The 27507-nt window shown below is 53.2% G+C and overlaps 2 protein-coding genes across 14 annotated transcripts in view; one reads left to right on the top strand and one right to left on the bottom strand.

The window, feature by feature from the left end:
• Positions 1–698: 698 nt before the first annotated feature.
• LOC143770610 (uncharacterized) lies at positions 699–27507 on the bottom strand. Of its 11 annotated transcripts, none has more exons than XM_077260401.1 (7): positions 17286–17457; positions 14856–14951; positions 9052–9170; positions 8723–8822; positions 2433–2504; positions 2010–2279; positions 699–943 (listed from the first exon to the last, which is right to left on the bottom strand). In XM_077260401.1, the coding sequence occupies exons 1-4, from the start codon at positions 17455–17457 to the stop codon at positions 8778–8780; spliced, it is 432 nt and encodes a 143-aa protein (XP_077116516.1). In that variant the 3' UTR covers positions 699–943; positions 2010–2279; positions 2433–2504; positions 8723–8777. The 11 variants fall into 11 exon arrangements, 7 of the variants coding, with proteins under 7 accessions (XP_077116516.1, XP_077116515.1, XP_077116514.1 ...); XM_077260400.1 differs by having other exon boundaries at positions 2010–2231; positions 2433–2577; XM_077260399.1 differs by having other exon boundaries at positions 2010–2231; positions 2433–2619.
• The window catches only part of EPHA2 (EPH receptor A2), a 32297-nt gene continuing 22103 nt past the window's right edge, over positions 17314–27507 (top strand). The window contains exon 1 of one of the 3 annotated variants that reach the window (XM_077260396.1): positions 17314–17363. Coding sequence is in view for 2 of the 3 variants with exons in the window: in XM_077260394.1 (XP_077116509.1) it covers positions 21315–21453 (139 nt within the window). In the remaining variant the exon portion in view is untranslated. Of the gene's footprint in view, positions 17364–17445; positions 17512–21299; positions 21454–27507 lie in introns of those variants that run through there. The other 2 variants (XM_077260395.1, XM_077260394.1) reach the window with 2 other exon arrangements.

The following is a 27507-nucleotide window of genomic DNA, read 5'->3' on the forward strand; positions in this document are numbered from 1 at the left end:
TCTCCAGCGACCAACGATGCCGGTCCCCGGGTAACAAGGGTAAACATCGGGTTATTAAGCGCAGGGCCGCGCTTAGTAACCCGATGTTTACCCTGGTTACCAGTGCTAATGTAAAAAAAAAACAAACACTACATACTTACATTCCGGTGTCTGTCCCCCGGCGCTGTGCTTTCCTGCACTAACTGTGAGCGCCGTCCGGAAAGCACAGCGGTGACGTCACCGCTGTAATCTGCTTTACGGCTGGCCGGCGCTGACAGTGCAGGAAAGCACAGCGCTGGGGGACAGACACCGGAATGTAAGTATGTAGTGTTTTTTTTTTACATTTACACTGGTAACCAGGGTAAACATCGGGTTACTAAGCGCGGCCCTGCGCTTAGTAACCCGATGTTTACCCTGGTTACCAGTGAAGACATCGCTGAATCGGCGTCACACACGGCGATTCAGCGATGTCTGCGGGAGTCCATCGACGAAATAAAGTTCTGGACTTTCTGCTCCGACCAACGATGGCACAGCAGGATCCTGATCGCTGCTGCGTGTCAAACTCAACGATATCGCTATCCAGGACGCTGCAACGTCACAGATCGCTAGCGATATCGTTCAGTGTGAAGGTACCTTAACCCCTCTGCTGCCACTTTACATGGTGGAAGCCGCTCCCGCCAAGTTCTCAGTTACAAAGTGAACATTTTCTTTAACTTTATTCCACAATTAAAGTAACAGTGGTCTGAGCTAAAATCCCCGCGGACGTCATCTGCAAGCGCCGAATCCTGTGGCAGAGCCGACCCTGGGAGGCAGAAGAAGTCACATTTGCCATATTTCACCAATGGAGGCCAACGGTGGCTGGATGGCCTCCATCCACCTGGTGTGCGTGGTGCTGGAGCTGTGTATCTGCAGCTATTCCACCCTGAGGACTGCGCTTGTCTTGTAACCTGATCTGTGTGCAGCTCTGAAAAAACACAGAGAAATATCAGCTGAGGAGTCAAGGAGCCGGGAGCAGGGGGGGGCAGTTCGGAGAGTAGGGGGAGTCCAGGGAGCGGGGAAGTTCGGGGAGTAGGGTACCAGAGGAGTCCGGGGAGCAGGGGAGCTAGGGGAACAGAGGAGCCCGGGGGAATCCTGGGAGCGGGGGAGCTAGGGGAACAGAGGAGTCCGGGGAGCTAGGGGAACAAAGGAGCCCGGGGGAGTCCTGGGAACAGGGGAGTCCGAGGAATCCAGGGAGCAGAGGAGCCAGAAAGCAAATGAGTCGGCGAGCCAAGTAGCCAGGAAGCTGAGAAGAAGTCGGGGAGCCAAGAAGTCAGGGAACTCACCTACGCAACTCTCACACTTCCGTCTTTTTAGATACGTCACAATGTGTAGTTTTGGGGAAAAAAAAAAAAGCATCTTGCAAATGTGCCCGTAGGATGCCTTTTTTTCCCATAGACTTGTATTGCCGACGGATCGCGACATATGGCCACACGTCGCGTCCATCATGCACTGGATGCGTCGGTATTTGGCGAACCGTCGCAGCGAAAAAACGTTCAAGGGAAAGTTTTTTCGTACGTCGTGTCCTGCATTTTAAACTGCGCATGCCCGGCCGTAACTCCAGCCCCTCTCCCTGGGAGTTTTCTATGGGCAGCGGACGCGTTGAAACACTGCGTCCGCTGCCCACGTTGTGCAGAAAATCACCACTGTCCGTCGGTACGTTGCGCCAACGCTTTGTGACGGCCCCGTACCGACGGAAGTGTGAAAGAAGCCTAACTCATTGATCCAGTAATTTGTGCAGGGAGGGAAGCAATGACCGAGGCTGAATGTAAAACATCAACTATGCAACCAGAAGAGAAATATGAGGAGTCTCTGCTACCAAGACGAGCGCATAGTACAGAAATCACATACACAAAAGGTCATCACAACTCTGGGGGGCAGGGCTGACAACCTCTCACTCATGTATACAGGCAGGTTGTCAGCAGTATAAGGGGCATGGTCTCAGGTCTGATCATGTCACTATATCAGTGATGACAGCAGCAGCAGGCTCTCACCCGGCGGGACTTTGCCCCCATCTCACTGCCTCTGTCGCCATGTCTACTTCCCATAGTGCATCCTCGTGCTCCTAATATAATGGGCTCCACACACCCGGCCACGACATCCAGCTTGGGCGCTCACATCGGTGGACGGGGGTCAGCCGGGCAGTTTGTGCTCCAGCTCTTCGGCGGTGTCAGCCCTTGGTCACAGTCACTCGGGCTCTTAGTTATCCAGGTCTCCTGATTCCAACACACAAACTTCAGGAGCCGAATGGTCATTGACAAAACCTCAGCGGGAAAACGATACAACATGAACTAGAAGCTTTACATTAAATCTCTAAAAGTCCATAAGAGACAGTGCAAAATAATGCAAACAACGAAATCAGGGAGGAAACGCCATAACACTGTTAACAAGGAGGAGGCAGAAAAGGATCCACTCACCTTATATAGTCGGCTACAGAGCAACAGGTAACTGGCATGAACAGATTATCAGCTCCGCACGGACACCGGTCACTAGAAGGGGCGAAACCATCGGGAGGTAGACGTCACTTCTCATGAATCCACAATGGTGTCCAACGGATAAAAACTGAAAAAAAAACGCCAAACCGGGCACATGACAGTGTCCAAGCTCAGCAGAGTCACGGGACGCATGTTAGTTGTAGATCTAAAACAACACTTATTAAATTGTATTATTTATTGATATAGCGCCATTAATTCCATGGTGCTGCACATGAGAAGGGGTTATGTACAGGATTATAGATATCGTTTACAGTAAACATTTACGATGACAGACTGGTACAGAGGGGCGAGAACCCTGTCCTTGCGGACTTACATTCTATGGGATAATGGTGAAAATACAGAAGGTCGGAGGTGCAGCAGCTCGGGCGGTTGGTGAGGCGGCAGTTCGGGCGGTTGGTGAGGCGGCAGAATTGTTATTGCAGGCTGTAGGCTTTCCAGAAGAGATGGGTTTTCAGGTTCCGTCTGAAGGATCCGAGGTTGGTGGATAATCGGACGTGTTGAGGTGTGGAGTTCCAGAGGATGGGGGATATTCGGGAGAAATCTTGGAGGCGGTTGGGTGAGGAACGAATAAGTGTGGAGGAAAGTAGGAGGTTTTGGGAGGATCGAAAATTACTTGAGGCAAGATAGTGGGAGATTAGTTGAGAGATATATAGAGGAGACAGGATATGGATGGCTTTGTAGATCAGTGTTCGTAGTTTCAACTGGATTCGTTGGGGAATTGGGAGCCAGTGGAGGGATTTGCAGAGGGGTGAAGCGGAGGAGTAGCGAGGAGAGAGGTGGATTAGTCAGGCAGCAGAGTTGAGGATGGACTGGAGAGGTGCAAGGGTGTTAGCGGGGAGGCCACAGAGGAGGATGTTGCAGTAGTCGAGGCGGGAGATGATGAGGGCATGCACAAGAGTTTGAGTAGATTGTGGGCTAAGGAAGGGATGGATTCTGGCAATATTACACTATCACCTATATTACACACCAAGATGAACATAAAATATCAATGATAAACTATATTAAAAAAAATTTAAAAGCTTTGGAATAAATAGATTGTGAATATATATGTGTCTGTCCGTATCCCACGTTATACAGACACATATGGTCTGAGCACTGACAGGCGGACCCCCCACCACTGTAACCTCTGCAGCAAGGTGTATGATCTGAGCACTGACAGGCGGACCCCCCACCCCTGTAACCTCTGCAGCAATGTGTATGATCTGAGCACTGACAGGCAGACCCCCCACCCCTATAACCTCTGCAGCAATGTGTATGGTCTGAGCACTGACAAGCGGACCACCCACCCCTATAACCTCTGCAGCAATGAGTATGGTCTAAGCACTGACAGACGGACACCCACCACTGTAACCTCTGCAGCAATGTGTGGTCTGAGCACTCACAGGCGGACCCCCCACCCCTGTAACCTCTGCAGCAATGTGTATGGTCTGAGCACTGACAGGCAGACACTCACCACTGTAACCTCTGCAGTAATGCGTATGGTCTGAGCACTGACAGTATCTATCTCTCTATGTCACCCACGGCGTCTGCATGGTCAGGGTGGTCTCTGCCTGTACTGGGCCCCAGGTTGCCCCTCCTGTCGGTGACCACCCTGCCGCAGTTATGTCACATGACAGACCTGGGAACATTCAGGGGTTAATGAGGCATTAGAGGGTTAACCGGCGTGAAATGACAGGACAAGGAATTTCCGTGGAGGTCCTGGGATCATAAATGGTGGAGGTCCTGTGTCTGCAGGGAGACTGCTGAGGAGGATGGACAAGAGAGCACTTGTGCACAGAATATTAGCATTTCCTATTACCCAATAATCACCTAATCCAGTTGTCAGCCACCAGCCGTAATTACTGGCTACGCCCCAGCACCATCCCCACAGGAGAAAGGCACAAAACCAGCAGCACACACAGAGGAGCCCATTCTCTGCTGCATTCCCGGATCCCAATCACCCGCCCGAGGCCTCCAGGGTCTGACCCATGAGATGATGAGACACGGAGCCACCTGCAGTTATGGGGTCCAGGGGACCTACATCAGAACCCATTCATCTCTATGGGAGCAGACATCATGAAGACAAGTAATTAAATGTCTGCTCCCATGGAGGTGAATGGGTCTTTACACCCTGATGTAGAGCTGTTCATGAGTACAGACTTCAGAAGGCTGAGGACGAAGGAATAAGCTGTAAGGCCCTGTCCAGGGATCAGAAGCTCCACATAAACGACCTCCATACCTACAAATGGCCCACTATTTCTCAGCAGTGGCGACCCCTCGCCCTTCTCAGGCGGAATACATAATATCAGACATATAGTCACTTTTCATTAATTATACCCCAGCGGAGAACGTTAACCATTCCTACATGTGGAGGGGGAGGTTTGGGTGGGACCAGAGTCACCATTGCAGTGATGGAAACGAGATGCTCCAGCTCATTCACGTCTTCCATTAATACGCTTTACAGAGAAAACCAAACTAAAATGCTGATGAGCCGATATCCCTCACACCAATCTCTCACACCAGGCCTTGCCGGATAACTGCCGGAGATGTCACGTGGGGGGCGCTCGGTCAGAGATTCTGGATCTGTCCTATATGTGGACAACCTTGAAGGGAATCTGTGATATAGGAACATTACAGACCTCCCAAATGTGTTCCCGAGAGATTTAAAGAAACCTAGGCCTTTTTTCCAGAGAATATGAACACCACCAAAACTGTTCCTGCACTCATGGTTAGTGGTTGTTGGGTGAAGCCATTTATTGTCAAACTACTGTTTTTTCTCTTTTTAAAATCATAATGACAACACAAAACATCCAAATGACCCTGATCAAAAGTTCACATACCCCATTTCTTAATACCGTGTATTGCCCCCTCTAACATCAATGACAGCTTGAAGTCTTTTGTGGTAGTTGTGGACGAAGTTCTTTATTTTCTCAGATGGTAAAGCTGCCCACTCTTCTTGGCAAAAAGCCTCCAGTTCCTGTAAATTCCTGGGCTGTGTAGCATGAACTGGGCTCTTGACATCTCCTCAGAGTGGCTCAATGATATTGGGGTCAGGAGACAGATGGCCACTCCAGAACCTTTACTTTGTTGTGCTGTAGCCAATGACAGGTCGACTTGGCCTTGTGTTTTGGATCGTTGTCGTGTTGGAACGTTCAAGTACGCCTTATAAGCAGCTTCCGGGCTGATGAGTGCAAATTTGCCTCCAGTATTTGCTGATAACGTGCTGCATTCATCTTTCCTTAAACTTTGACCAAGTTTCCTGTGCCTTTGTAGCTCACACATCCCCAAAACATCAGCCATCCACCTCCGTGCTTAACAGTAGGAATGGTGTTCCTTTCACCATAGGCCTTGTTGACCTTTTTCCAAACGTACAATTAATGGTTGTGGTCAAAAAGTTCAGTTTTGGTCTCATCACTCCAAATTACCTTGTTACAGAAGTTTTGAGGCTTGTCTCTGTGCTGTTTTTCGTATTATAGGTGAGATAATTTGTGGCATTCGTGCAGTAATGGCTTTCTTCTGGTGACTCGACCATGCAGCCCATTATTCTTCAAGTGCCTCCTTATTGTGCATCTTGAAACAGCCACACAGCTAGTTTTCAGAGAGTCCAGTATTTCAGCTGATGTTATTTGTGGGTTTTTCTTTGCATTCTCAACAATTTTCCTGGCAGCTGTGGATGACATTTTTGCTGGTATACCTGACCGTGGTTTTGTTTGTACAGAGCCCCTGATCTTCCATTTCATAATCACAGTGTGAACGCTGCTGACTGGCATTATCAATTCCTTGGATATCTTTTTGTATCACTTACCTGTTTCATACAGTTCAACTACTTTTTACAGTAGATCAGTTGACAATTCTTTTGCTTTCTCCATGACTCACAATCAAGAAAAGTCAGTGGCTGGACCCCAGAAACTCACTCAGCAAGCAGCAATGCAAAGAGCCCCAAATCACTGCAGAAAGTCTTGTGTGGAGCTCAGACCGAGCCACACCATACGTAGGACGATCGGTTCCCACCCTACCACTCCTCCAATAAAGATGGTGATGACCGATCACCGTGTGTGATCAACTGATAACTCTTCACTAACACACTGTGCCAGAAGTCAGAGAAAAGGCTGCTCGGTCATCATCGCAGCCAGTGACAACTCAGCTCTAACATTAGCAACCATGAAGAATCAACTGATTGGCCGCTCTCACATATAGCATTAAAATAGCAGCGGCGTAATGTGAGGGAACAAGAGATCTGCGGAGCGTGAAACGTCACCGTCCTGTACCTGTGAGTGCAGCTCTGGAGTAAAATACAGGATGTAACTCAGGATCAGTAATGTAATGTATGTACACAGTGACTGCACCAGCAGAATAGTGAGTGCAGCTGTGGGGTATAATACAGAATGTAACTCAGGATCAGTAATGTAATGTATGTACACAGTGACTGCACAAGCAGAATAGTGAGTGCAGCTTGGAGTATAATACAGGAGGTAACTCAGGATCAGTAATGTAATGCATGTACACAGTGACTGCACTTTTCCCCATCTGTTGCTGGGATATTGGTGGATTAATGAACAACCTCCATGAGAATGTCGCCCACTTGTGACTCCCGCCTCGTTTGTGCACCTTGGTTCCTCTGAGTCACTACTCTTCCCAGCAGTCACACAGGTTCCGTGTCCTGGGCCGGGGTGGGTGCGCACTGGGTGTTTTGGCCTCTGTTTGTGGTTACTATCTAGATGGCTGCGGAACTTTGGGGCAGGTGTGGTGCGGCAGCGCTGGAATTCTATGACTCTTGTGTGAGAAATGTTTACGGAGTAGAAGTGAAAGTGTGAGCCTGGGAACATGGCTAGTGTGCCGCATCGCTGACGTGATATCCGGCCTCACATATGTAATGACCATGGAACCAGCCCAGCTATATACTGGGACCATGTACACGGACCACATACACCACACAGTCCCTGGCAGATGGACCAGATTGAGTGTGTATATTGACCATGCATGTCGGTCCATCCAGGCCTCACACAGCCTGTGCCCCAGTATACAGGACATTTCCCATCACTAAACCCCGCTCCTCCTGCAGCAGACAAACATGTCTCCATTAGATACGCCGCCGTCCCATAATCTCCAGGAATATTTCACTTCCATCCGTTTCCACACAGCAGAAAATCTCCTCCAGCCCCAGGATGGGGATTTATGGCCCTGGAGTGAGGGGCCGTGGCCTGTTTTCATAGAGCGACCCTCTGATTTATGACGCCAATGTGTACAGAGATGGTGAGGCGCAGGGGATTAGCCGACCACACACGAGTTTATTAGTCAGTGCTGATAGTTTCCAAAGATCCAAGGAGGAATCACGGTGATACTAGGGGACAGGAGGCACCGCAGCGATATCAGGGGCCAGGAGGCACCGCGGCGATATCAGGGGCCAGGAGGCACCGCGGCGATATCAGGGGCCACGAGGCACCGCGGCGATATCAGGGGCCACGAGGCACCGCGGCGATATCAGGGGCCACGAGGCACCGCGGCGATATCAGGGGCCACGAGGCACCGCGGCGATATCAGGGGCCACGAGGCACCGCGGCGATATCAGGGGCCACGAGGCATCACGGCGATATCAGGGGCCACGAGGCATCACGGCGATATCAGGGGCCACGAGGCATCACGGCGATATCAGGGGCCACGAGGCATCACGGCGATATCAGGGGCCACGAGGCATCGCGGCGATATCAGAGGACAGGAGGCACCGCGGCGATATCAGGGGCCAGGAGGCATCATGGCGATATTAGGGGATAGGAGGCATCATGGCGATATTAGGGGATAGGTGGCACCACGGCGATATCAGGGGCCACGAGGCATCATGGTGATATTAGGGGATAGGAGGCATCATGGCAATATTAGGGGACAGGAGGCACCAAGGCGATATCAGGGGACAGGAGGCACCAAGGCGATATCAGGGGACAGGAGGCACCAAGGCGATATCAGGGGACAGGAGGCACCAAGGCGTTATCAGGGGACAGGAGGCACCAAGGCGATATTAGGGGATAGGAGGCACCATGGTGATATTAGGGGACATTTACCTAAGTCCTATTTGGCCGCAACACAAAAAATCTAGATGAAGTTCCCACGAAGAGCACTTGGCACATTTCTGGTGATATTTCCACTAGTGATAGTGTTATTTCCACTACTTGTGTCTTACATTTCCAGTGAAGTGGATGGGATTTCTCTAAACCTCGCACGCACTCTGTTGTACTGACCTGCGGGCGCTCGAAATCCACAATGTGACAATTCCTTCTGGGGTAAATAGGAGTTTCATTTGCGGAGTTTCCCCGTTGACTTTAATGAGATGAAAATAATCTGCAGGTAAAAACCACACATGCATGTTTAATGCGGAATCTGCACATGACTATCAATAAAGCTTTATGAAAGACAAACATTAGGCAGTATCAAAACAAAAGCAACTTTATTAAAACATGAGTAAGACAACAAAAAAACGCAGCAGAAAAAAAAACACTCAAAAAGAACTGCAAAAAACTCGCAAGCAACACAAACTAATAGGTACAAACAATCTGCAACATGAACTCACCAAACCCTCACAGTGGGAACACGGCCTTGGCGGCTCATCCGGGTCAGTTTGTATCGGAAAATCACTTTCATGCTCAGAATTGGAGCCTTTTCTTTTCTGCTTCAGGTTTTCAAAATTGTCTGGTGAAAAAAAAGAAAGTGCACATTACTATTAAGGTACCGTTACACTAAACGACTTATGAACGATCACGACCTGCGATACGACCTGGCCGTGATCGTTGGTAAGTCGTTGTGTGGTCGCTGGGGAGCTGTCACACAGACAGCTCTCTTCAGCAACCAACGATCAGGGGAACGACTTCGGCATCGTTGAAACTGTCTTCAACGATGCCGAAGTCCCCCTGCAGCACCCGGGTAACCAGGATAAACATCGGGTTACTAAGTGCAGGGCCGCGCTTAGTAACCCGATATTTACCCTGGTTACTATTGTAAAAGTTATAAAAAAAAACCAAAAACACTACATACTCACATTCCGATGTCTGTCACGTCCCCCGCCGTCAGCTTCCCGCACTGACTGTCAGCGCCGGCCGTAAAGCAGAGCACAGCGGTGACGTCACCGCTGTGCTCTTCTTTACGGCCGGCACTGACAGTCAGTGCGGGAAGCTGACGGCGGGGGACGTGACAGACATCGGAATGTGAGTATGTAGTGTTTTTTTTTTTCTTTTTACCTTTTACAATGGTAACCAGGGTAAATATCGGGTTACTAAGCCCGGCCCTGCGCTTAGTAACCCGATATTAACCCTGGTTACAAGTGAACACATCGCTGGATCGGCGTCACACACCAGCGATGACAGTGGGTGATCAGCGACCAAAATATGGTCCTGATCATTCCCCAACGACCAACGATCTCCCAGCAGGGGCCTGATCGTTGGTCGCTGTCACACATAACGAGATCGTTAGCGGGATCGTTGCTACGTCACAAAAAAAGCGTGACGTTGCAACGATATCGTTAACAAATCGTTATGTGTGAAGGTACCTTTAGGAGATGTGTCCTGGTGGAAAATGCTACAAACTGCAGAAAGAAACCAAAACTCCTCGAAAAACTTCTGCTCTTAACATTTTCTGGAGGAATTTCTAGAAAACAAGTTGTTTTTGACAGACTCAGCGGCTGCGTTTCCACGCTACGGTTTTACCATTTTTGTGGCCGTTTGTGATAAATTGTGGAAGAAATAGAGCAAATGGCAGCAGCATTTAGTCTCAGTTTTCTGTAGTGAAAATTCATGTTTTGGATTTTTTTTTGCTGAGATTTTGTGATAATTTCCCCTGCATTAATGCAGCAAGGCCGTGTTCACATGATGCAAGGTCACCGCGGTTTCATCAGAAAGCTCCTCGTACAGAGGTAAATCAGAGAGGAGATTCATCATTGGGGAGATCTCACGCATGTGATCGTTTGTGTGATCCAGACCCGATAATATGGTGGCTGTGATGTTGGCATTACACTCCTGACAGTGCACATGTGGCCGGCCCCCGGCTGTGGCCAGAGCCCCTCACCCCCTGGACTCCAGGTAACGGCCCGGCTTTCTGTCATGTGTCAGTGACAGAGGAGGGGACACTGCGGGGGTCCAGGGATGATGAGTGACACAAGCAGATCTATCATTACCTCCCTTACAGCTCTCTCCACTGCTGAGGGACGGACATGAAAGCTACAGCCCATCCATTACCATCTGTCACTTCACAGAGGATGGATGAGCGGCCATCACTGCAGGGCCAGGAGGCATCAATGGACAAAGCAGCACAGTGATAAGGAGACACTGAAATAACACAAGGGCCTGAGATCTACCGACCAGGAGGCATCAAATCCATCACCGCAGCTCCTGACAGCGTATCCTGACTGCACCACATCACCGCCACCCGCACCCTCGCTCTATAGCACACCACCGTGTGCCCTCAGTATATACCACACCGCCACACACCCTCAGTATATACGACACGGCCGTGCACCCTCGGTATATACCACCGCCACACACCCTCGGTATATACCACACAGTCACGCACCCTCGGTATATACCACCGCCACACTCCCTCGGTATATACCACACCGCCGCACGCCCTCGGTATATATCACACCGCCGCACGCCCTCGGTATATACCACCGCCACACACCCTCAGTATATACCACACCACCGCACTCCCTCGGTATACACCACACTGCCGCACTCCCTCGGTATATACCACCCCGTCATTCTCATCTTTAGGCTCAGGGTGATGAGATCAGGGTGTGCTGGACGCGGTCCGGTAACGTGCCGCCGGTGACAGGATGGAACATGCTCAGGAATTCCCCGCAGCGTGGAGTCTGCATATGAGCGTTACGTGATCAAAGTGTTCACATTATCAGAGACAAGGTGGGAACCAAGATGGAGCCAAGATCATTAACCCCTCCACCAGGGACCACAACGATCTGATGCTTTAGGCTATGTGCGCAGGTCAGATCTCCTGACATAAGCCTCTGTATACAGCAAGTATCTTACTATAGGATGGTGGCGGTGACCAGTGTATGGAAAGCACAGTGTGCTGATAGACATACGGTATGGAGACACATAGCGCCCTTATAGGGGACAATACAGGGGGCTCAATGCCTCTAGGAATGTAGCTGTACAAATTTGTTGGTTTTTTTATCAAATAATTTTAATTAAGAAAATCACACTGACATTTCTATAAAAAGATCAGTAGAATAAAGAGATTTTCAGTATTACATAGTATCTATATGACTGCTATACAAACACAGTAACATTGATAGGAATTTGTTTAATACTATTCCTGACTTTCCGTTAAATGAACGGCTGAGATCCAGCGTGCGCCGACCAGAAGGAGAGCAGAACCTCACAATAAGTGACCACCGAGGGCAGGTCCGAGCCAGAGGGAGAGCAGAACATCACAATAAGTGACGGCCGAGGGCAGGTCCGAGCCAGAGGGAGAGCAGAACCTCACAATAAGTGACGACCGGGGGCAGATCCGAGCCAGAGGGAGAGCAGAACATCACCATAAGTGATGGCCGGGGGCAGATCCGAGCCAGAGGGAGAGCAGAACATCACCATAAGTGACGGCCGGGGGCAGATCCGAGCCAGAGGGAGAGCAGAACATCACCATAAGTGACGGCCGGGGGCAGATCCGAGCCAGAGGGAGAGCAGAACATCACCATAAGTGACGGCCGGGGGCAGATCCGAGCCAGAGGGAGAGCAGAACATCACAATAAGTGACGGCCAGGGGCAGATCCGAGCCAGAGGGAGAGCAGAACATCACAATAAGTGACGGCCGGGGGCAGATCCGAGCCAGAGGGAGAGCAGAACATCACAATAAGTGACGGCCGGGGGCAGATCCGAGCCAGAGCAGAACATCACAATAAGTGACGGCCAGGGGCAGATCCGAGCCAGAGGGAGAGCAGAACATCACAATAAGTGACGGCCGGGGGCAGGTCCGAGCCAGAAGGAGAGCAGAACATCACAAGAAGTGACCGCCGGGGGCAGATCCGAGCCAGAGGGAGAGCAGAACATCACAATAAGTGACGGCCGAGGGCAGATCCGAGCCAGAGCAGAACATCACAATAAGTGACAGCCGGGGGCAGATCCGAGCCAGAGGGAGAGCAGAACATCACAATAAGTGACCGCCGGGGGCAGATCCGAGCCAGAGGGAGAGCAGAACATCACAATAAGTGACCGCCGGGGGCAGGTCCAGGCCCGAACAGGTAGGAAGGCGGCATCCTGCCTATCTGTGGGGTTACTCAGAAGACACCATTCACTACAGACGGGCGGCTCACTTGCCACAATCACATCAGTAACAGCAAAGAGTGAAAACGTCCGGCCATAATGAAATCACAAGTTTGATAGGTAGTGATGAGCGAATATACTCGTTACTCAAGATTTCTCGGGCACGCTCGGGGGTCCTCCGAGTATTTTTTAGTGCTCGGAGATTTAGTTTTCCTCACCTCAGCTGAATGATTTAATCACTTAGCCAGCATAAGTACATGTGAGGATTCCCTAGCAACGAGGCAACCCCCACATGTACTTATGCTGGCTATCAGATGTAAATCATTCAGCTGCGGCAAGAAAAACTAAATTTCCGAGCACTAAAAAAATACTCGGGAGGACCCCTGAGCGTACTCGAGAAATCTCGAGTAACGAGTATATTCGCTCATCACCAGTGATAGGCCCAAACATGTGGCTAGACTCTTACTACATCCTAAAGGAGCAGCAACATGGAAAAGACGTCACACAGGACAAACGGTGGTCCACATTCCTTGTGAGTGGGGGAGGGCGGAGGAGCAGGTAACAGGATCAAAGGCGAAGGACAGGCGTGACTGGGTCCTGATCACACGGGGAGACCACCACACGGAACAAGCCGTTCACTCCGATTAATTGGTAGCAGAAGAGCAAAGGCTTCCATAAAACCTTACAGGAGGCGATCGCTGCAGAGAGTACGATGAATCTGGACAAAAAAAACTTCTGTCCCCCGGAGAAAGGGAGCCATATACTGGGGAGAGTCCGGAGAAAGGGGCAGGCCGCTGTATACGGGGGAAGGGAGTCCGGAGGGAGAGATCGCCGTTTATGGGGGGTCCATAGAGAGGGCACCGTGTACAAGGGCGAATCTGGAGAGAGGGCTCCACATACGAGGAGCGGACTCCAGAGAGAGGGTGCCCTGTATGCAGAGGAGATGGGGGGCAGAGAGTCTGGCGTGAGGGCACTGTATATGGGGGTGGGGGGTCCGAAGACAGGGAGCTGTATACGAGGTGGTGAATCCAGAGAGAGGGCACCACATGTGGGGGTTGGGAGTGAGGAGTTCGTAGAGAGAACGCCCTTTACGGGGAGGGTGGGCGAGGGCGCCATATGGGAGGTGTGGGGATTTTGAGTCAGGAGAGAGGTGCCTTATCGGGGGGGGGGGGGGGGGGTGTTGTCTGGAAAGAGGGCGCCATATACGGGTGGTCAATCCAGAGAGGGCACCGAGACATAGATGTTTGTCTAATGACGGCCGACGTCCATCTCAAGTGTATGGCGGTTTCACTATCCCACCTGCATCGGGGGCTTCAGGTTGAACGGAGGACATATTGTCCCCTGCGATTCCCACTGTGGCCGATGGCTGCAGCATCACAATGACGCTCTCAGTGGTCTCCACTACCAAAGTGTTTAGGATGAGTTCATAGGAGCTGACGTGATGGTCTTGGTACAGGATCCTGAGGACAGGACAGTTTTTGAACAAGAGGAAGTGGGGATCAGAAATTAGTAGCGGTGCGGAGAAAGTGTGGCCTGACCTGCTCCGCTCTCAGGATATGGGGAGGAGACGGCACCTACTGATATGTCATAAAAGACTTTGGAAAGAAAACCTCAACACTCCATCACTGGACCATTTCCCACCTGTTTTTTGTCCTTGACCAAAATAATTCTGCCTCTGAGGTTTCAGCTACACGCTCCCAACTGTTACACTGATGAGGACGTGAACCCCTCATTTCTGAGAACAAAACTGTATCCAAAAAGAAGTGTGTAATCACTGTGATAAACCGTCAGCCGGTGAAGCTGTCAATCATCCCTATTCACGTACGATTATCAGATTATTTCCCATGCAGGGGCCGGAGGCCAATTGTGGCTGAATACAGCGGCAGGGAATGTGCTTCCAGGATATGCAGGAGTAAATGCACCTTTAATGGAAGGCAAGATAATACCCCCTTTGAACATACAAGAACCCCCCTTGCCTCCCCCGTCCCTCTCAGTTTAAGCACTTAATTGTGTTTTCATTGTATAGACTTGTATAGAAGTGACAGGCGGACAAAGGCAGCTGCGGAGCCTCTCCAGTGCACAGTGTGGGAATGGCAGCACTTACCTCTATCTGCTCCGAACATTTCCTGTGTCATCAGCGCCGGACCACAGGGGACAGGAATGGAGACCGCCGGGCCAGGAGGTGATGGCGGAGGCCTGCCTGTCACAACAAGAGTGAGAAAGAAGGTCACTGTGCAGAACCTGTACCTACCGGCCACCGCACCCCAATAATCCAGCTAATGGACCCCTAAACACATGGACCGCATCCCCTATATACCGGCCACCGCACCCCAATAATCCAGCTAATGGACCCCAATACACCTACCAATGGAGCCCCCTAAACACATGGACCACACCCCCAATAATCCAGCTAATGGACCCCAATATACCTACCAATGAAGCCCCCTAAATACATGGACCGCATCCCCAATATACCTGCCACCACACCCCCAATAATCCAGCTGATGGACCCCTATACACCTGCCAATGTAGCCCCCTAAACACATGGACCGCATCCCCTATATACCTGCCACCACACCCCCAATAATCCAGATGATGGACCCCTATATACATGCCAATAGAGCCCCCTAAACACATGGACCGCATCCCCTATATACCTGCCAGCACACCCCCAATAATCCAGCTAATGGACCCCTATACACCTGCCAATGTAGCCCCCTAAACACATGGACCGTATCCCCTATATACCTGCCACCACACCCCCAATAATCCAGCTAATGGACCCCTATACACCTGCCAATGGAGCCCCCTAAACACATGGACTGCATCCCCTATATACCTGCCACCACTCCCCAATAATCCAGCTAATGGACCCCTATATACCTGCCAATGGAGCCCCCTAAACACACGGACCACATCCCCTATATACAGGCCACCGCACCCCAATAATCCAGCTAATGGACCCCTATACACCTGCCAATGGAGCCCCCTAAACACATGGACCGCATCCCCTATATACCTGCCACCACACCCCCAATAATCCAGCTGATGGACCCCTATATACCTGCCAATAGAGCCCCCTAAACACATGGACCGCATCCCCTATATACCTGCCACTGCACCCCAATAATCCAGCTAATGGACCCCAATATACATGGACCGCATCCCCTATATACCTGCCACTACTGGACGCCCTATATACTTAGGCTGCACCCCATATACCAGACACTGAACCCCCTACAAACCAACCACTATATACCTTCCACCTAACCCCCCATATACCAGGACCACACCCCTATATACCACTGACACCCCATTTACGGTACCTACAATGCACCAATAATTCACAAGAATTATCAAACGGGAAGGGAAAATCAGAAACACTGAGGCACTGTATCTAATCCTCTCCTGTGTGATACCGCCAAGCTAATAGTATCACACCGGTAGCATTAGATACACGGCTCAGCAGTCAGTATCACACAGGAGAGGATTAGATACACAGCTCAGCAGTATCACACAGGATAGGATTAGATACACGGCTCAGCAGTCAGTATCACACAGGAGAGGATTAGATACACGGCTCAGCAGACAGTATCACACAGGAGAGGATTAGATACACGGCTCAGCAGACAGTATCACACAGGAGAGGATTAGATACACGGCTCAGCAGACAGTATCACAGGAAAGGATTAGATTCACCGCTCAGCAGACAGTATCACACGAGAGGATTAGATACACAGCTCAGCAGACAGTATCACACAGGAGAGGATTAGATACACGGCTCAGCAGACAGTATCACAGGAAAGGATTTGATTCACCGCTCAGCAGACAGTATCACACAGGAAAGGATGAGATACACGGCTCAGCAGTCAGTATCACACAGGAGAGGATTAGATACACGGCTCAGCACAGTATCACACAGAAGAGGATGAGATACACGGCTCAGCAGACAGTATCACACAGGAGAGGATTAGATACACGGCTCAGCAGACAGTATCACAGGAAAGGATTTGATTCACCGCTCAGCAGACAGTATCACACAGGAAAGGATGAGATACACGGCTCAGCAGTCAGTATCACACAGGAGAGGATTAGATACACGGCTCAGCAGTCAGTATCACACAGGAGAGGATGAGATACACGGCTCAGCAGACAGTATCACACAGGAGAGGATGAGATACACGGCTCAGCAGACAGTATCACACAGGAGAGGATCAGATACACGGCTCAGCAGACAGTATCACACAGGAGAGGATCAGATACACGGCTCAGCAGACAGTATCACACAGGATAGGATCAGATACACGGCTCAGCAGTCAGTATCACACAGGAGAGGATCAGATACACGGCTCAGCAGTCAGTATCACACAGGAGAGGATCAGATACACGGCTCAGCAGACAGTATCACACAGGATAGGATTAGATACACGGCTCAGCAGTTAATATCACACAGGATTACATAGTCTGCTAAACCTGAAATTAGGTGATTTGTCCCGGTTACCGGACACCGAAGGCGTTTCCCGCCACTAATTACCGACATTTCTCGCCTCAGCAGCCGGAAGACCAGGCCTGACAGAAGATGTGTTGCCCATAGAACAATGTGCGGTTAGCGGTAAGTGTCGGCTGGGGCCTGTAGCTCTGCGTGGTCGTGACCTTGCCTGACAGACTTTAATCGGGTTATAACCCAGCATGCTCTGCGGAGACATCACCTCATAAGGCCAGAAACCTGAAAATGTGCGGGAACACTCAGAGAATGACGGGTAATATATGGAGGGGTGTAGTTGTTATACGGAGGACGAGGACGTGCCGGGTGCTATATGGTGGAGGAGGAGGAGGACGTGCCTGGTGTTATATGGTGGAGGAGGAGGAGGACGTGCCTGGTGTTATATGGTGGAGGAGGAGGAGGACGTGCCTGGTGTTATATGGTGGAGGAGGAGGAGGACGTGCCTGGTGTTATATGGTGGAGGAGGAGGAGGACGTGCCTGGTGTTATATGGTGGAGGAGGAGGACGTGCCTGGTGTTATATGGTGGAGGAGGAGGACGTGCCTGGTGTTATATGGTGGAGGAGGACGTGCCTGGTGTTATATGGTGGGGGAGGAGGAGGACGTGCCTGGTGTTATATGGTGGAGGAGGAGGTGGACGTGCCTGGTGTTATATGGTGGAGGAGCAGGAGGACGTGCCTGGTGTTATATGGTGGAGGAGGACGTGCCTGGTGTTATATGGTGGAGGAGGACGTGCCTGGTGTTATATGGTGGAGGAGGACGTGCCTGGTGTTATATGGTGGAGGAGGAGGACGTGCCTGGTGTTATATGGTGGAGGAGGAGGACGTGCCTGGTGTTATATGGTGGAGGAGGAGGACGTGCCTGGTGTTATATGGTGGAGGAGGAGGACGTGCCGGGTGTTATATGGTGGAGGAGGAGGACGTGCCGGGTGTTATATGGTGGAGGAGGAGGACGTGCCGGGTGTTATATGGTGGAGGAGGAGGACGTGCCGGGTGTTATATGGTGGAGGAGGAGGACGTGCCGGGTGTTATATGGTGGAGGAGGAGGACGTGCCGGGTGTTATATGGTGGAGGAGGAGGACGTGCCTGGTGTTATATGGTGGAGGAGGAGGACGTGCCTGGTGTTATATGGTGGAGGAGGAGGACGTGCCTGGTGTTATATGGTGGAGGAGGAGGACGTGCCTGGTGTTATATGGTGGAGGAGGACGTGCCTGGTGTTATATGGTGGAGGAGGAGGAGGACGTGCCTGGTGTTATATGGTGGAGGAGGAGGTGGACGTGCCTGGTGTTATATGGTGGAGGAGGACGTGCCGGGTGTTATATGGTGGAGGAGGAGGACGTGCCGGGTGTTATATGGTGGAGGAGGAGGAGGACGTGCCGGGTGTTATATGGTGGAGGAGGAGGAGGACGTGCCTGGTGTTATATGGTGGAGGAGGAGGAGGACGTGCCTGGTTTTATATGGTGGAGGAGGAGGAGGACGTGCCTGGTGTTATATGGTGGAGGAGGAGGAGGACGTGCCTGGTGTTATATGGTGGAGGAGGACGTGCCTGGTGTTATATGATGGTGGAGGAGGAGGAGGACGTGCCTGGTGTTATATGGTGGAGGAGGAGGAGGACGTGCCTGGTGTTATATGGTGGAGGAGGAGGACGTGCCTGGTGTTATATGGTGGAGGAGGACGTGCCTGGTGTTATATGGTGGAGGAGGAGGAGGACGTGCCTGGTGTTATATGGTGGAGGAGGACGTGCCGGGTGTTATATGGTGGAGGAGGAGGACGTGCCGGGTGTTATATGGTGGAGGAGGAGGACGTGCCGGGTGTTATATGGTGGAGGAGGACGTGCCTGGTGTTATATGGTGGAGGAGGAGGAGGACGTGCCTGGTGTTATATGGTGGAGGAGGAGGAGGACGCGCCTGGTGTTATATGGTGGAGGAGGAGGAGGACGCGCCTGGTGTTATATGGTGGAGGAGGAGGAGGACGCGCCTGGTGTTATATGGTGGAGGAGGAGGAGGACGCGCCTGGTGTTATATGGTGGAGGAGGAGGAGGACGTGCCTGGTGTTATATGGTGGAGGAGGAGGAGGACGTGCCTGGTGTTATATGGTGGAGGAGGAGGAGGACGTGCCTGGTGTTATATGCAGGAGGGACGACGAGGAGGAGGACGACGTCGTCGTGCCGGGTGTCAGGCTCCTTTCACACTAGTGTCGTGCACTGCACGTCGCTATGTGTCGTTTTGTAGAAAAAACGCATCCTGCAAAAGTGCTTTCAGGATGCGTTTTTTCTCCATAGACTTGCATTAGCGACGCATTGCCACACGTCGGTCCGTTGCCACCAAAAAACGTTGCATGTAACTTTTTTTGGTGCGTCGAGACCGTCTTTTTCGACCGCGCATGCGCGGCCGGAACTCCGCTTCCCCGCACATCACAATGGGGCAGCGGATGCGTTGAAAAACAGCATCCGCTGCCCCTGTTGTGCGGCGCTTTCACTGCTTTCGTCGGTACGTCGCAACGATGCAATTCGACATACGACGCTAGTGTGAAAGTAGCCTTCTATGGTGGAGGAGGACGACGTGCTGGTGTTATATGGTGGTGGAGGAGGACGTGTCGTGTTTCAGTCTTGGTTTTCTCCTGTCCTCCTGGGTTGATGCTGCTGCTCGTCACGTTGGATCCTTTATTGGAGACCGAATCCTCAGCACTGAAATGTGAGAGATCAGAAGGGAAAGTGGGGAATGATGAATAATGGAAACCTCCCGATGTCTCCAGTCCGGAGTTTGAGCCTCTTGCAGAAGTCCTGGCACCTCCGGCCTCAGCTGCTGTCACTGAGGACGGTTCTGCCGCAGAATGTACAAATCACCAGATCCGCTGCCAGCAGCTCCTGTGTAATCACCGACCAGTGACCTCCCCGATGTGCTCAGTGGAGACGCTGCAGTCAGCTCCTGTGTAATCACCGAGCAGTGACCTCCCTGATGTGCTCAGTGGAGACGAGTCCGAGACGCTGCCGGCAGCTCCTGTGTAATCACCGACCAGTGACCTCCCCGATGTGCTCAGTGGAGACAAGTCCGGATACGCTTCTGTCAGCTCCTGTGTAACCACCGACCAGTGACCTCCCTGATGTTCTCAGTGGAGACAAGTCCGGATACGCTTCTGTCAGCTCCTGTGTAATCACCAACCAGTGACCTCCCCGATGTGCTCAGTGGAGACGAGTCTGAGACGCTGCCGGCAGCTCCAGTGTAATCACCGACCAGTGACCTGCCCAATGTGCTCTGTGAAAACGCTGCCATCAGCTCCTGTGTAATCACAGATCAGTGACCTCCCCAATGTGCTCAGTGGAGACGCTGCTGTCAGCTCCTGTGTAATCACCGACCAGTGACCTCCCCGATGTGCTCAGTGGAGACGGCTGCAGCCACGGGAGCAGGGTCAGGCCACGCTCACAGTAGGATGGGGATCATGCGGTCTGGGGATGTTCTGCCCCCACAGCTCTTCCATGACCTCAGATATCCTGGTTTTCTGTTACTGACAATTGACAACCCCTGACTTCGTGGCCAACGGGCTGTGTGGGTTGTCAGCCTGCCAGGCTCCGGCGTGGCCTGGGTGCAGGAGATAGTGGCGGCATGTTTGGTGGGTAGAGGCGGCCGGTATCGCGGTTCCACCACACGGAGAGTCGCACAACTTACCTAAATGGTAACTGCAGCGGCCTGACAACCAGCGTGGCGCCATCAGTTGTCGGCCACATGGAGGCTGCTGCCCTGCGAATGTTTTATTGGAGTCCTGAATATTTGCCTTTCATCACATGGGACATTGATCCCAGATGATGGGGTGATCGTCCTGTTGTCAGTGGTAATGGGTAGATGATTGGATGGGTTCAGGTTATTACAACCTCTGATCTCGGGGATTGTTATTACAGGACAATGGGCAGCATTCAGCCTGGAGATCAAAGCTGCACAAGTACAGGATGCGCTGGGCCTTTAAGAGCACATGGGGCGGGGCCGGACAGAGGCATGAATGAGCGAGGGCGTGGCCAGCGTGCAGGGGGCGGGGTCAGGCACGGGGTTCAGCGGAGCCGCAGAGCGGATGGCAGAAAGTCCTGGAAGTTACAGGGAAGAGCGCGGAGCCCGGACACCCGCGGACATGAGCCACGGCCCCGTTGCCGGCAGCTGCCTGCTGCTCCTGCTGTGCGGCCACGGCCTGCTGTCCCTGCCAACCACCGAGGGTGAGTGCCCGAGAGGAGAGTGCGGGGGCAGGTGGGGTGTCTGGGACGTCACCGGTCCTAGCTTTACTATGGGGCAGCGTGTGGTGATATTGTTATGGGGGCAGCTTGTGGTGGTCTCTGATATTATTATGGGGGAAGCCTGTGGTGGTCTCTGGTGATATTATGGGGGCAGCGTGTGGTGGTGTCTGATATTATTATGGGGGGCAGTGTGCGGTGGTGTCTGGTGATATTATTATGGGGCAGCGTGTGGGGATCTCTGGTTATATTATGGGGCAGCGTGTGGTGGTCTCTGGTGATATTATGGGGCAGCGTGTGGTATGGGGCAGCGTGTGGTCTGATATGGGGGCAGCGTGTGGTGGTGTCTGGTGATACTATGGGGGCAGCGTGTGGTGGTGTCTGGTGATATGGGGCAGCGTGCGGTGGTGTCTGGTGATACTATGGGGGCAGCGTGTGGTGGTCTATGGTGATATTATGGGGGCAGTGTGTGGTGTCTGGTGATATTATTATGGGGCAGCGTGTGGTCTGATATGGGGGCAGCGTGTGGTGGTGTCTGGTGATACTATGGGGGCAGCGTGTGGTGGTGTCTGGTGATATGGGACAGCGTGCGGTGGTGTCTGGTGATACTATGGGGGCAGCGTGTGGTGGTCTATGGTGATATTATGGGGGCAGTGTGTGGTGTCTGGTGATATTATTATGGGGCAGCGTGTGGTCTGATATGGGGGCAGCGTGTGGTGGTGTCTGGTGATACTATGGGGGCAGCGTGTGGTGGTGTCTGGTGATATGGGGCAGCGTGCGGTGGTGTCTGGTGATACTATGGGGGCAGCGTGTGGTGGTCTATGGTGATATTATGGGGGCAGTGTGTGGTGTCTGGTGATATTATTATGGGGCAGCGTGTGGTCTGATATGGGGGCAGCGTGTGGTGGTGTCTGGTGATATTGTTATGGGGCAGTGTGTGGTGGTCTCTGGTGATATTATGGGGAGCGTGTGGTGGTCTGATATTATGGGGGCAGCGTGTGGTGGTGTCTGGTGATATTATTATGGGGCAGCATGTGGTGGTTTCTGGTGATATTATGGGGCAGCGTGTGGTGGTCTCTGACATTATGGGGGCAGCGTGGTGATGTTTGTGCTGGTGGTCTTTGGGGAGCTGGCGCGTGGTGCTGGTGGTCTCCGGGGAGTTGGCACGCGGTGCTGGTGGTCTCCGGGGAGCTGGCGCACGGTGCTGGTGGTCTCCGGGGAGCTGGCGCACGGTGCTGGTGGTCTCTGGGGAGCTGGCGCACGGTGCTGGTGGTCTCTGGGGAGCTGGCGCACGGTGCTGGTGGTCTCTGGGGAGCTGGCGCACGGTGCTGGTGGGCTCTGGGGAGCTGGCACATGGTGCTGGTGGTCTCTGGGGAGCTGGCGCACGGTGCTGGTGGGCTCTGGGGAGCTGGCGCACGGTGCTTGTGGTCTCTGGGGAGATGGCTCTGGGTGCTTGTGGTCTCTGGGGAGATGGCTCTGGGTGCTTGTGGTCTCTGGGGAGATGGCGCATGGTGCTGGTGGTCTCTGGGGAGCTGGCGCGCGGTGCTGGTGGTCTCCGGGGAGCTGGCTCTGTGTGCATGCACACATGTTGGTGACGTGTTTACATTCCCATGCAGCAGTGATAGGGTTAATCCTTGCTAACTCCTTCTCCTACATTAAGTGACTCAGTAGCTGCCAGAGCCAAACCCAAGCAGCGCCTGATCCCCTGGGTGGGCTGAGCCAGCGGTGCCCCTGTCAGTCGGGGGTCCGGATCACTTGCACCAGCTTCTGCAGTTGTCTGTCAGGTGCGCTCCATGGCTGAGTCTGTTGCCCCTTCTGGTGTGGACTAGGACTTGTAGTCCCACAGACACTGCCTGGAGTGTGTAATGGGAGCAGTGGCTCCAGTGTGTGTATATATCTCCCCCATCCACGCTGGCGTAGTGGGCGGAGGTGGCATCATTATTGTTAGCGGCTGATTTCTGCACATATTGTTAATGAGGAGTCGGCAGTGATGACATCAGACGTGTGAAGTGATTAATGGTGAATTCTGGAACTGTGCGATCAAATATAGAACTCTGCCCCCTCGGGGAGCGGGCGCTGCCTACTGTACAGGGTGTCGGTGCCAAGCAGCAAGCCTCACACAGCCGTCACTCCAGGGGTGGTATAAGAGAAGCCCTGTAGGGGGAGCTGTAGAGCCAGTGCAGATCCCCGTGTGTAGAGCGCCAGCTCTGTGGGCGGGGGGAGCTGTAGAGCCAGTGCAGATCCCCGTGTGTAGAGCGCCAGCTCTGTGGGCGGGGGGAGCTGTAGAGCCAGTGCAGATCCCCGTGTGTAGAGCGCCAGCTCTGTGGGCGGGGGGAGCTGTAGAGCCAGTGCAGAGCCCCGTGTGTAGAGCGCCAGCTCTGTGGGCAGGGGGAGCTGTAGAGCCAGTGCTGATCCCCGTGTGTAGAGCGCCAGCTCTGTGGGTGGGGGGAGCTGTAGAGCCAGTGCAGATCCCCGTGTGTAGAGCGCCAGCTCTGTGGGTGGGGGGAGCTGTAGAGCCAGTGCAGATCCCCGTGTGTAGAGCGCCAGCTCTGTGGGTGGGGGGAGCTGTAGAGCCAGTGCAGATCCCCGTGTGTAGAGCGCCAGCTCTGGGTGGGGGGAGCTGTAGAGCCAGTGCAGATCCCCCGTGTGTAGAGCGCCAGCTCTGTGGGTTAGTGGCTGTTGGTATCTATGTGTGAATGACCCCACAGGTATATATACAGTTTATAGGTAGCGATGTGCTCAGGGGGCTTCTCCTTGCGGGGTCCTGTACGGTAAATCCTCAGTGTGCTGTTATGCTGCTTTTCCATCCTCTCCGCACACAATAATCTCTTGTGTTCAGCGTTTCGTGCTGCAGTTTTACAATTTTTACTTGGTTTGGGGATTTATTCTGATGGAATATCGGCTGAACTGTATGGACAGATGTCTCTTTTCGGCCATGCTAACTATGTTGCTGCATAGGAATGGTCACAATGTGACCGGCCCCCAGACAGTAGGACCACCCTGCACACGTAAGGGCTGGTTCTGTCCTGCCAACTGTACTGGCTTGTGACAGTCCGTGCCGCCCCCCCAGTGTGTAATGGTCCCCCTGCCGCCCCCCATAATGTACAGGTGTGTGTGATGGTCCCCTGCCGTCCCCCCATAATGTACAGGTGTGTGATGGTCACTGCTGCCCCCCATAATGTACAGGTGTGTGATGGTCCCCTGCCGCCCCCCCCCATAATGTACAGGTGTGTGATGGTCACTGCTGCCTCCCAGCATGTTCAGGTGTGTGATGGTCCCCGCTGCCCCCATCATGTACAGGTGTGTGTGATGGTCCCCGCTGCCCCCCATAGTGTACAAGTGTGTGTGATGGTCCCCGCTGCCCCCCATAATGTACAGGTGTGTTATGGTCACTGCTGCCTCCCATAGTGTACAGGTGTGTGTGATGGTCCCCGCTGCCCCCCATAGTGTACAGGTGTGTGTGATGGTCCCTGCTGCCCCCCATAGTGTACAGGTGTGTGATGATCCCCGCTGCCCCCCATAGTGTACAGGTGTGTGATGGTCACCGCTGCCCCCAATAATGTACAGGTCTGATGGTCCCCGCTGCCCCCCATAGTGTACAGGTGTGTGATGGTCCCCGCTGCCCCCCATATGTACAGGTGTGTGATGGTTCCCGCTGCCCCCCCCCCCATCATGTACAGGTGTGTTACGGTCCCCCACTGCCCCCCATAGTGTACAGGTGTGTGACGGTCGTGTTTCAGTAGCGGCCCCTAGAGGCCGGTGTGCGCCTCTACACAGTAGCTGACTGTCAGGGCCGGTACATAGTGCTGGAGCAGGATGTGACCCTTCAGTCTCTCCCCGGGTAGGATGGGGGCAGGATATATATATATCCCCCCGCCTGGGCGCCGGCTCCATGAGGCCGCTTGTGTGGTATTCAGCCCGGAAATGTTGCTGAAGTCGCCGTAGAGATGGGGTGCGGCGCTGATTCACGCTGAGGAATGCCGGTGACGTCTCGCCCCCGTGGTTATAGGTGCACATCTCACCTTTGTATTCCCAGCGCCATAAAGCAGAAATCTGTCGCCGGAATCCTTCCATACAGGCAGGATGGGACACCATGTGTACTCCGGGGGGGCTGGGACAGCTGCATGCGCTGCCTGTGCCGTCACCAAGCTTTCCCAGATCCTGACTGCATGTGCATTACTGGGGAGGATTTCATGGCGCTAGTGGCAGTGTCCTGTAAAGCTGTGGTTCATGGAGATGCGCCCACTAGGGGGCCCCATTTTCTGCAGCGGATTGTGGCGCCCTCCAGTGGTTTGGGTGAATAGCATTCAGTTGTGATCAGCAGTGGGGTAGATGTTGGAGACTGCGGGTCGCTCCCCCATCCGGGCCTCGCTGGGGGGCAATTTATAAATGGGAGATAATCTCCTGCGTGGACAGTCTGATGGCGGAGGCGCTCGGATTGCATTAATGGATCATTCTTCTCGCACTTTACATTTTTTGGCAGGAGGTCTTCGGTGTTGGCCGGACATGAAAGCTTCGTGTAGATGCTGTAAATTGCACGCGTTCGCTGTGAGCGGGGGAGATGTCGGGATTGCAGGGGCTGTGACGCTTCTCATAGCAGAGGCCGCGCACCCCAGCGATAGTCTGTAGATGGTGGGCTCGGGGGTCATTGCCAGCGCGGTGTGGTGATGAGGATGATGGGAGTCATGGCCGGCTCTGCTGGGAGTGGACAGGTGCCAGTTTTCATTCTTCCGGATGAGTCTCATTAATTCCCATCCCTGGCGCTGCTGTGTCATCGGCGGGTGTCAGGACGCCTCTCCTGGGGTGGGGGGCACCATGTTACTTCCTCAGGAGTGAGGAATTAGGATGAGTGTAAAAGTGTCTCTTCCTGCCCCCTGAGTGCAGAACTGTGGGGGTCTCGATGGAAACGAGTGGCTGTAATTGGACCCTGGGAGCCGCAGATATGGGTCATGTGAGGTTCATGGATATGGTGGGACCCCCTGTACTACAGGTCATAGGTGTCAGGTGAAGGTGACCTCCTCAGTGATTTGGGGCGCGGACCACCCACCCGTGTAGGAGGTGGTATATAACGTGTCAGTCTGTGGATGCGGCATGTCGGGGCTTGTGCATGGAGCCAACGCTCCGCTCTCCCTGCCCGTGCCTGGCGCGCACTCACTGCATTGTTACCTGATTGTGGTCGTCACCGCATGTAAGGGGAGAAGACAGCGCTTCCTGCGGGGACGGATTTGTTTTTTTTGGGATCAGTGAGAGGATGTGGTGGGGTCATGGCGGATGGAAAGTGTCAGGTGGAGATGACGGGGCGATGGCGTCATGCAAGGACACATTCGCCTCGGAAATCTGGTGCGTCCACAGGGTGATAACCAGTAATATCGTCCATTTATAGCAGAGCTTAAAGGGGAACTCCAGGTAAAATAGACCCATGATGACTGGTGGGGCTGAGTCATTTATTACGACCTCGTGGTGTCTCTGGTGGTCCCGTACTCTCCAGTCCTGTATGGGGGCTGGTGGTCGCACTTCAGAGTCTTCACATCAATGGGAGACTCCATTGCAGAGAACGTGCCCCCGTGTCGCTCGGTGCCACCATCCTCCGCACCCCTGCCGGGTGGGAGAGAGACCCCGCAGGTGTCCTGTGAGATCCTCCGCAGGTGTCCTGTGAGATCCTCCGCCCGGTGGGAGAGCGACCCCGCAGGCGTCCTGTGAGATCCTCCGCCCGGTGGGAGAGCGACCCCGCAGGCGTCCTGTGAGATCCTCCGCCCGGTGGGAGAGCGACCCCGCAGGCGTCCTGTGAGATCCTCCGCCGGGTGGGAGAGAGACCCCAGCAGGCGTCCTGTGAGATTCTCCGTCCTTGCCATTCACCTACTTTCTGTGTTCTCCAGGAATGACCACTGTTAGCTCCTATGATGGGGGACGCCGTCGGCGGTCCGTACAGTGTGGTGCCTGTGGGGTGTCGCTGAGCCCCAGTAGTTAACGGCACATCCCCCGCCCGCCCACCGTTTTGTTTGCTTTGCCACTGTTTGTTCAGGGAGGGGGAGCTGGCAC

This window comes from Ranitomeya variabilis, chromosome 4 (genome assembly GCF_051348905.1).
Source record: "Ranitomeya variabilis isolate aRanVar5 chromosome 4, aRanVar5.hap1, whole genome shotgun sequence".
NCBI lineage: Eukaryota > Metazoa > Chordata > Amphibia > Anura > Dendrobatidae > Ranitomeya > Ranitomeya variabilis.

What these genes read in the sequence shown, in the direction of transcription:
- LOC143770610 (XM_077260403.1), bottom strand. Translation starts at nt 17,457, where the DNA reads ATGTCTCCGCAGAGCATGCTGGGTTATAACCCGATTAAAGTCTGTCAG. An exon ending in TGCTGAGGCGAGAAATGTCG is followed by an intron (nt 14,952 to 17,285) that starts GTAATTAGTGGC and finishes TTGTTGTGACAG; the next exon opens with GCAGGCCTCCGCCATCACCT. An exon ending in AATGTTCGGAGCAGATAGAG is followed by an intron (nt 9,171 to 14,855) that starts GTAAGTGCTGCC and finishes TTTTTTCACCAG; the next exon opens with ACAATTTTGAAAACCTGAAG.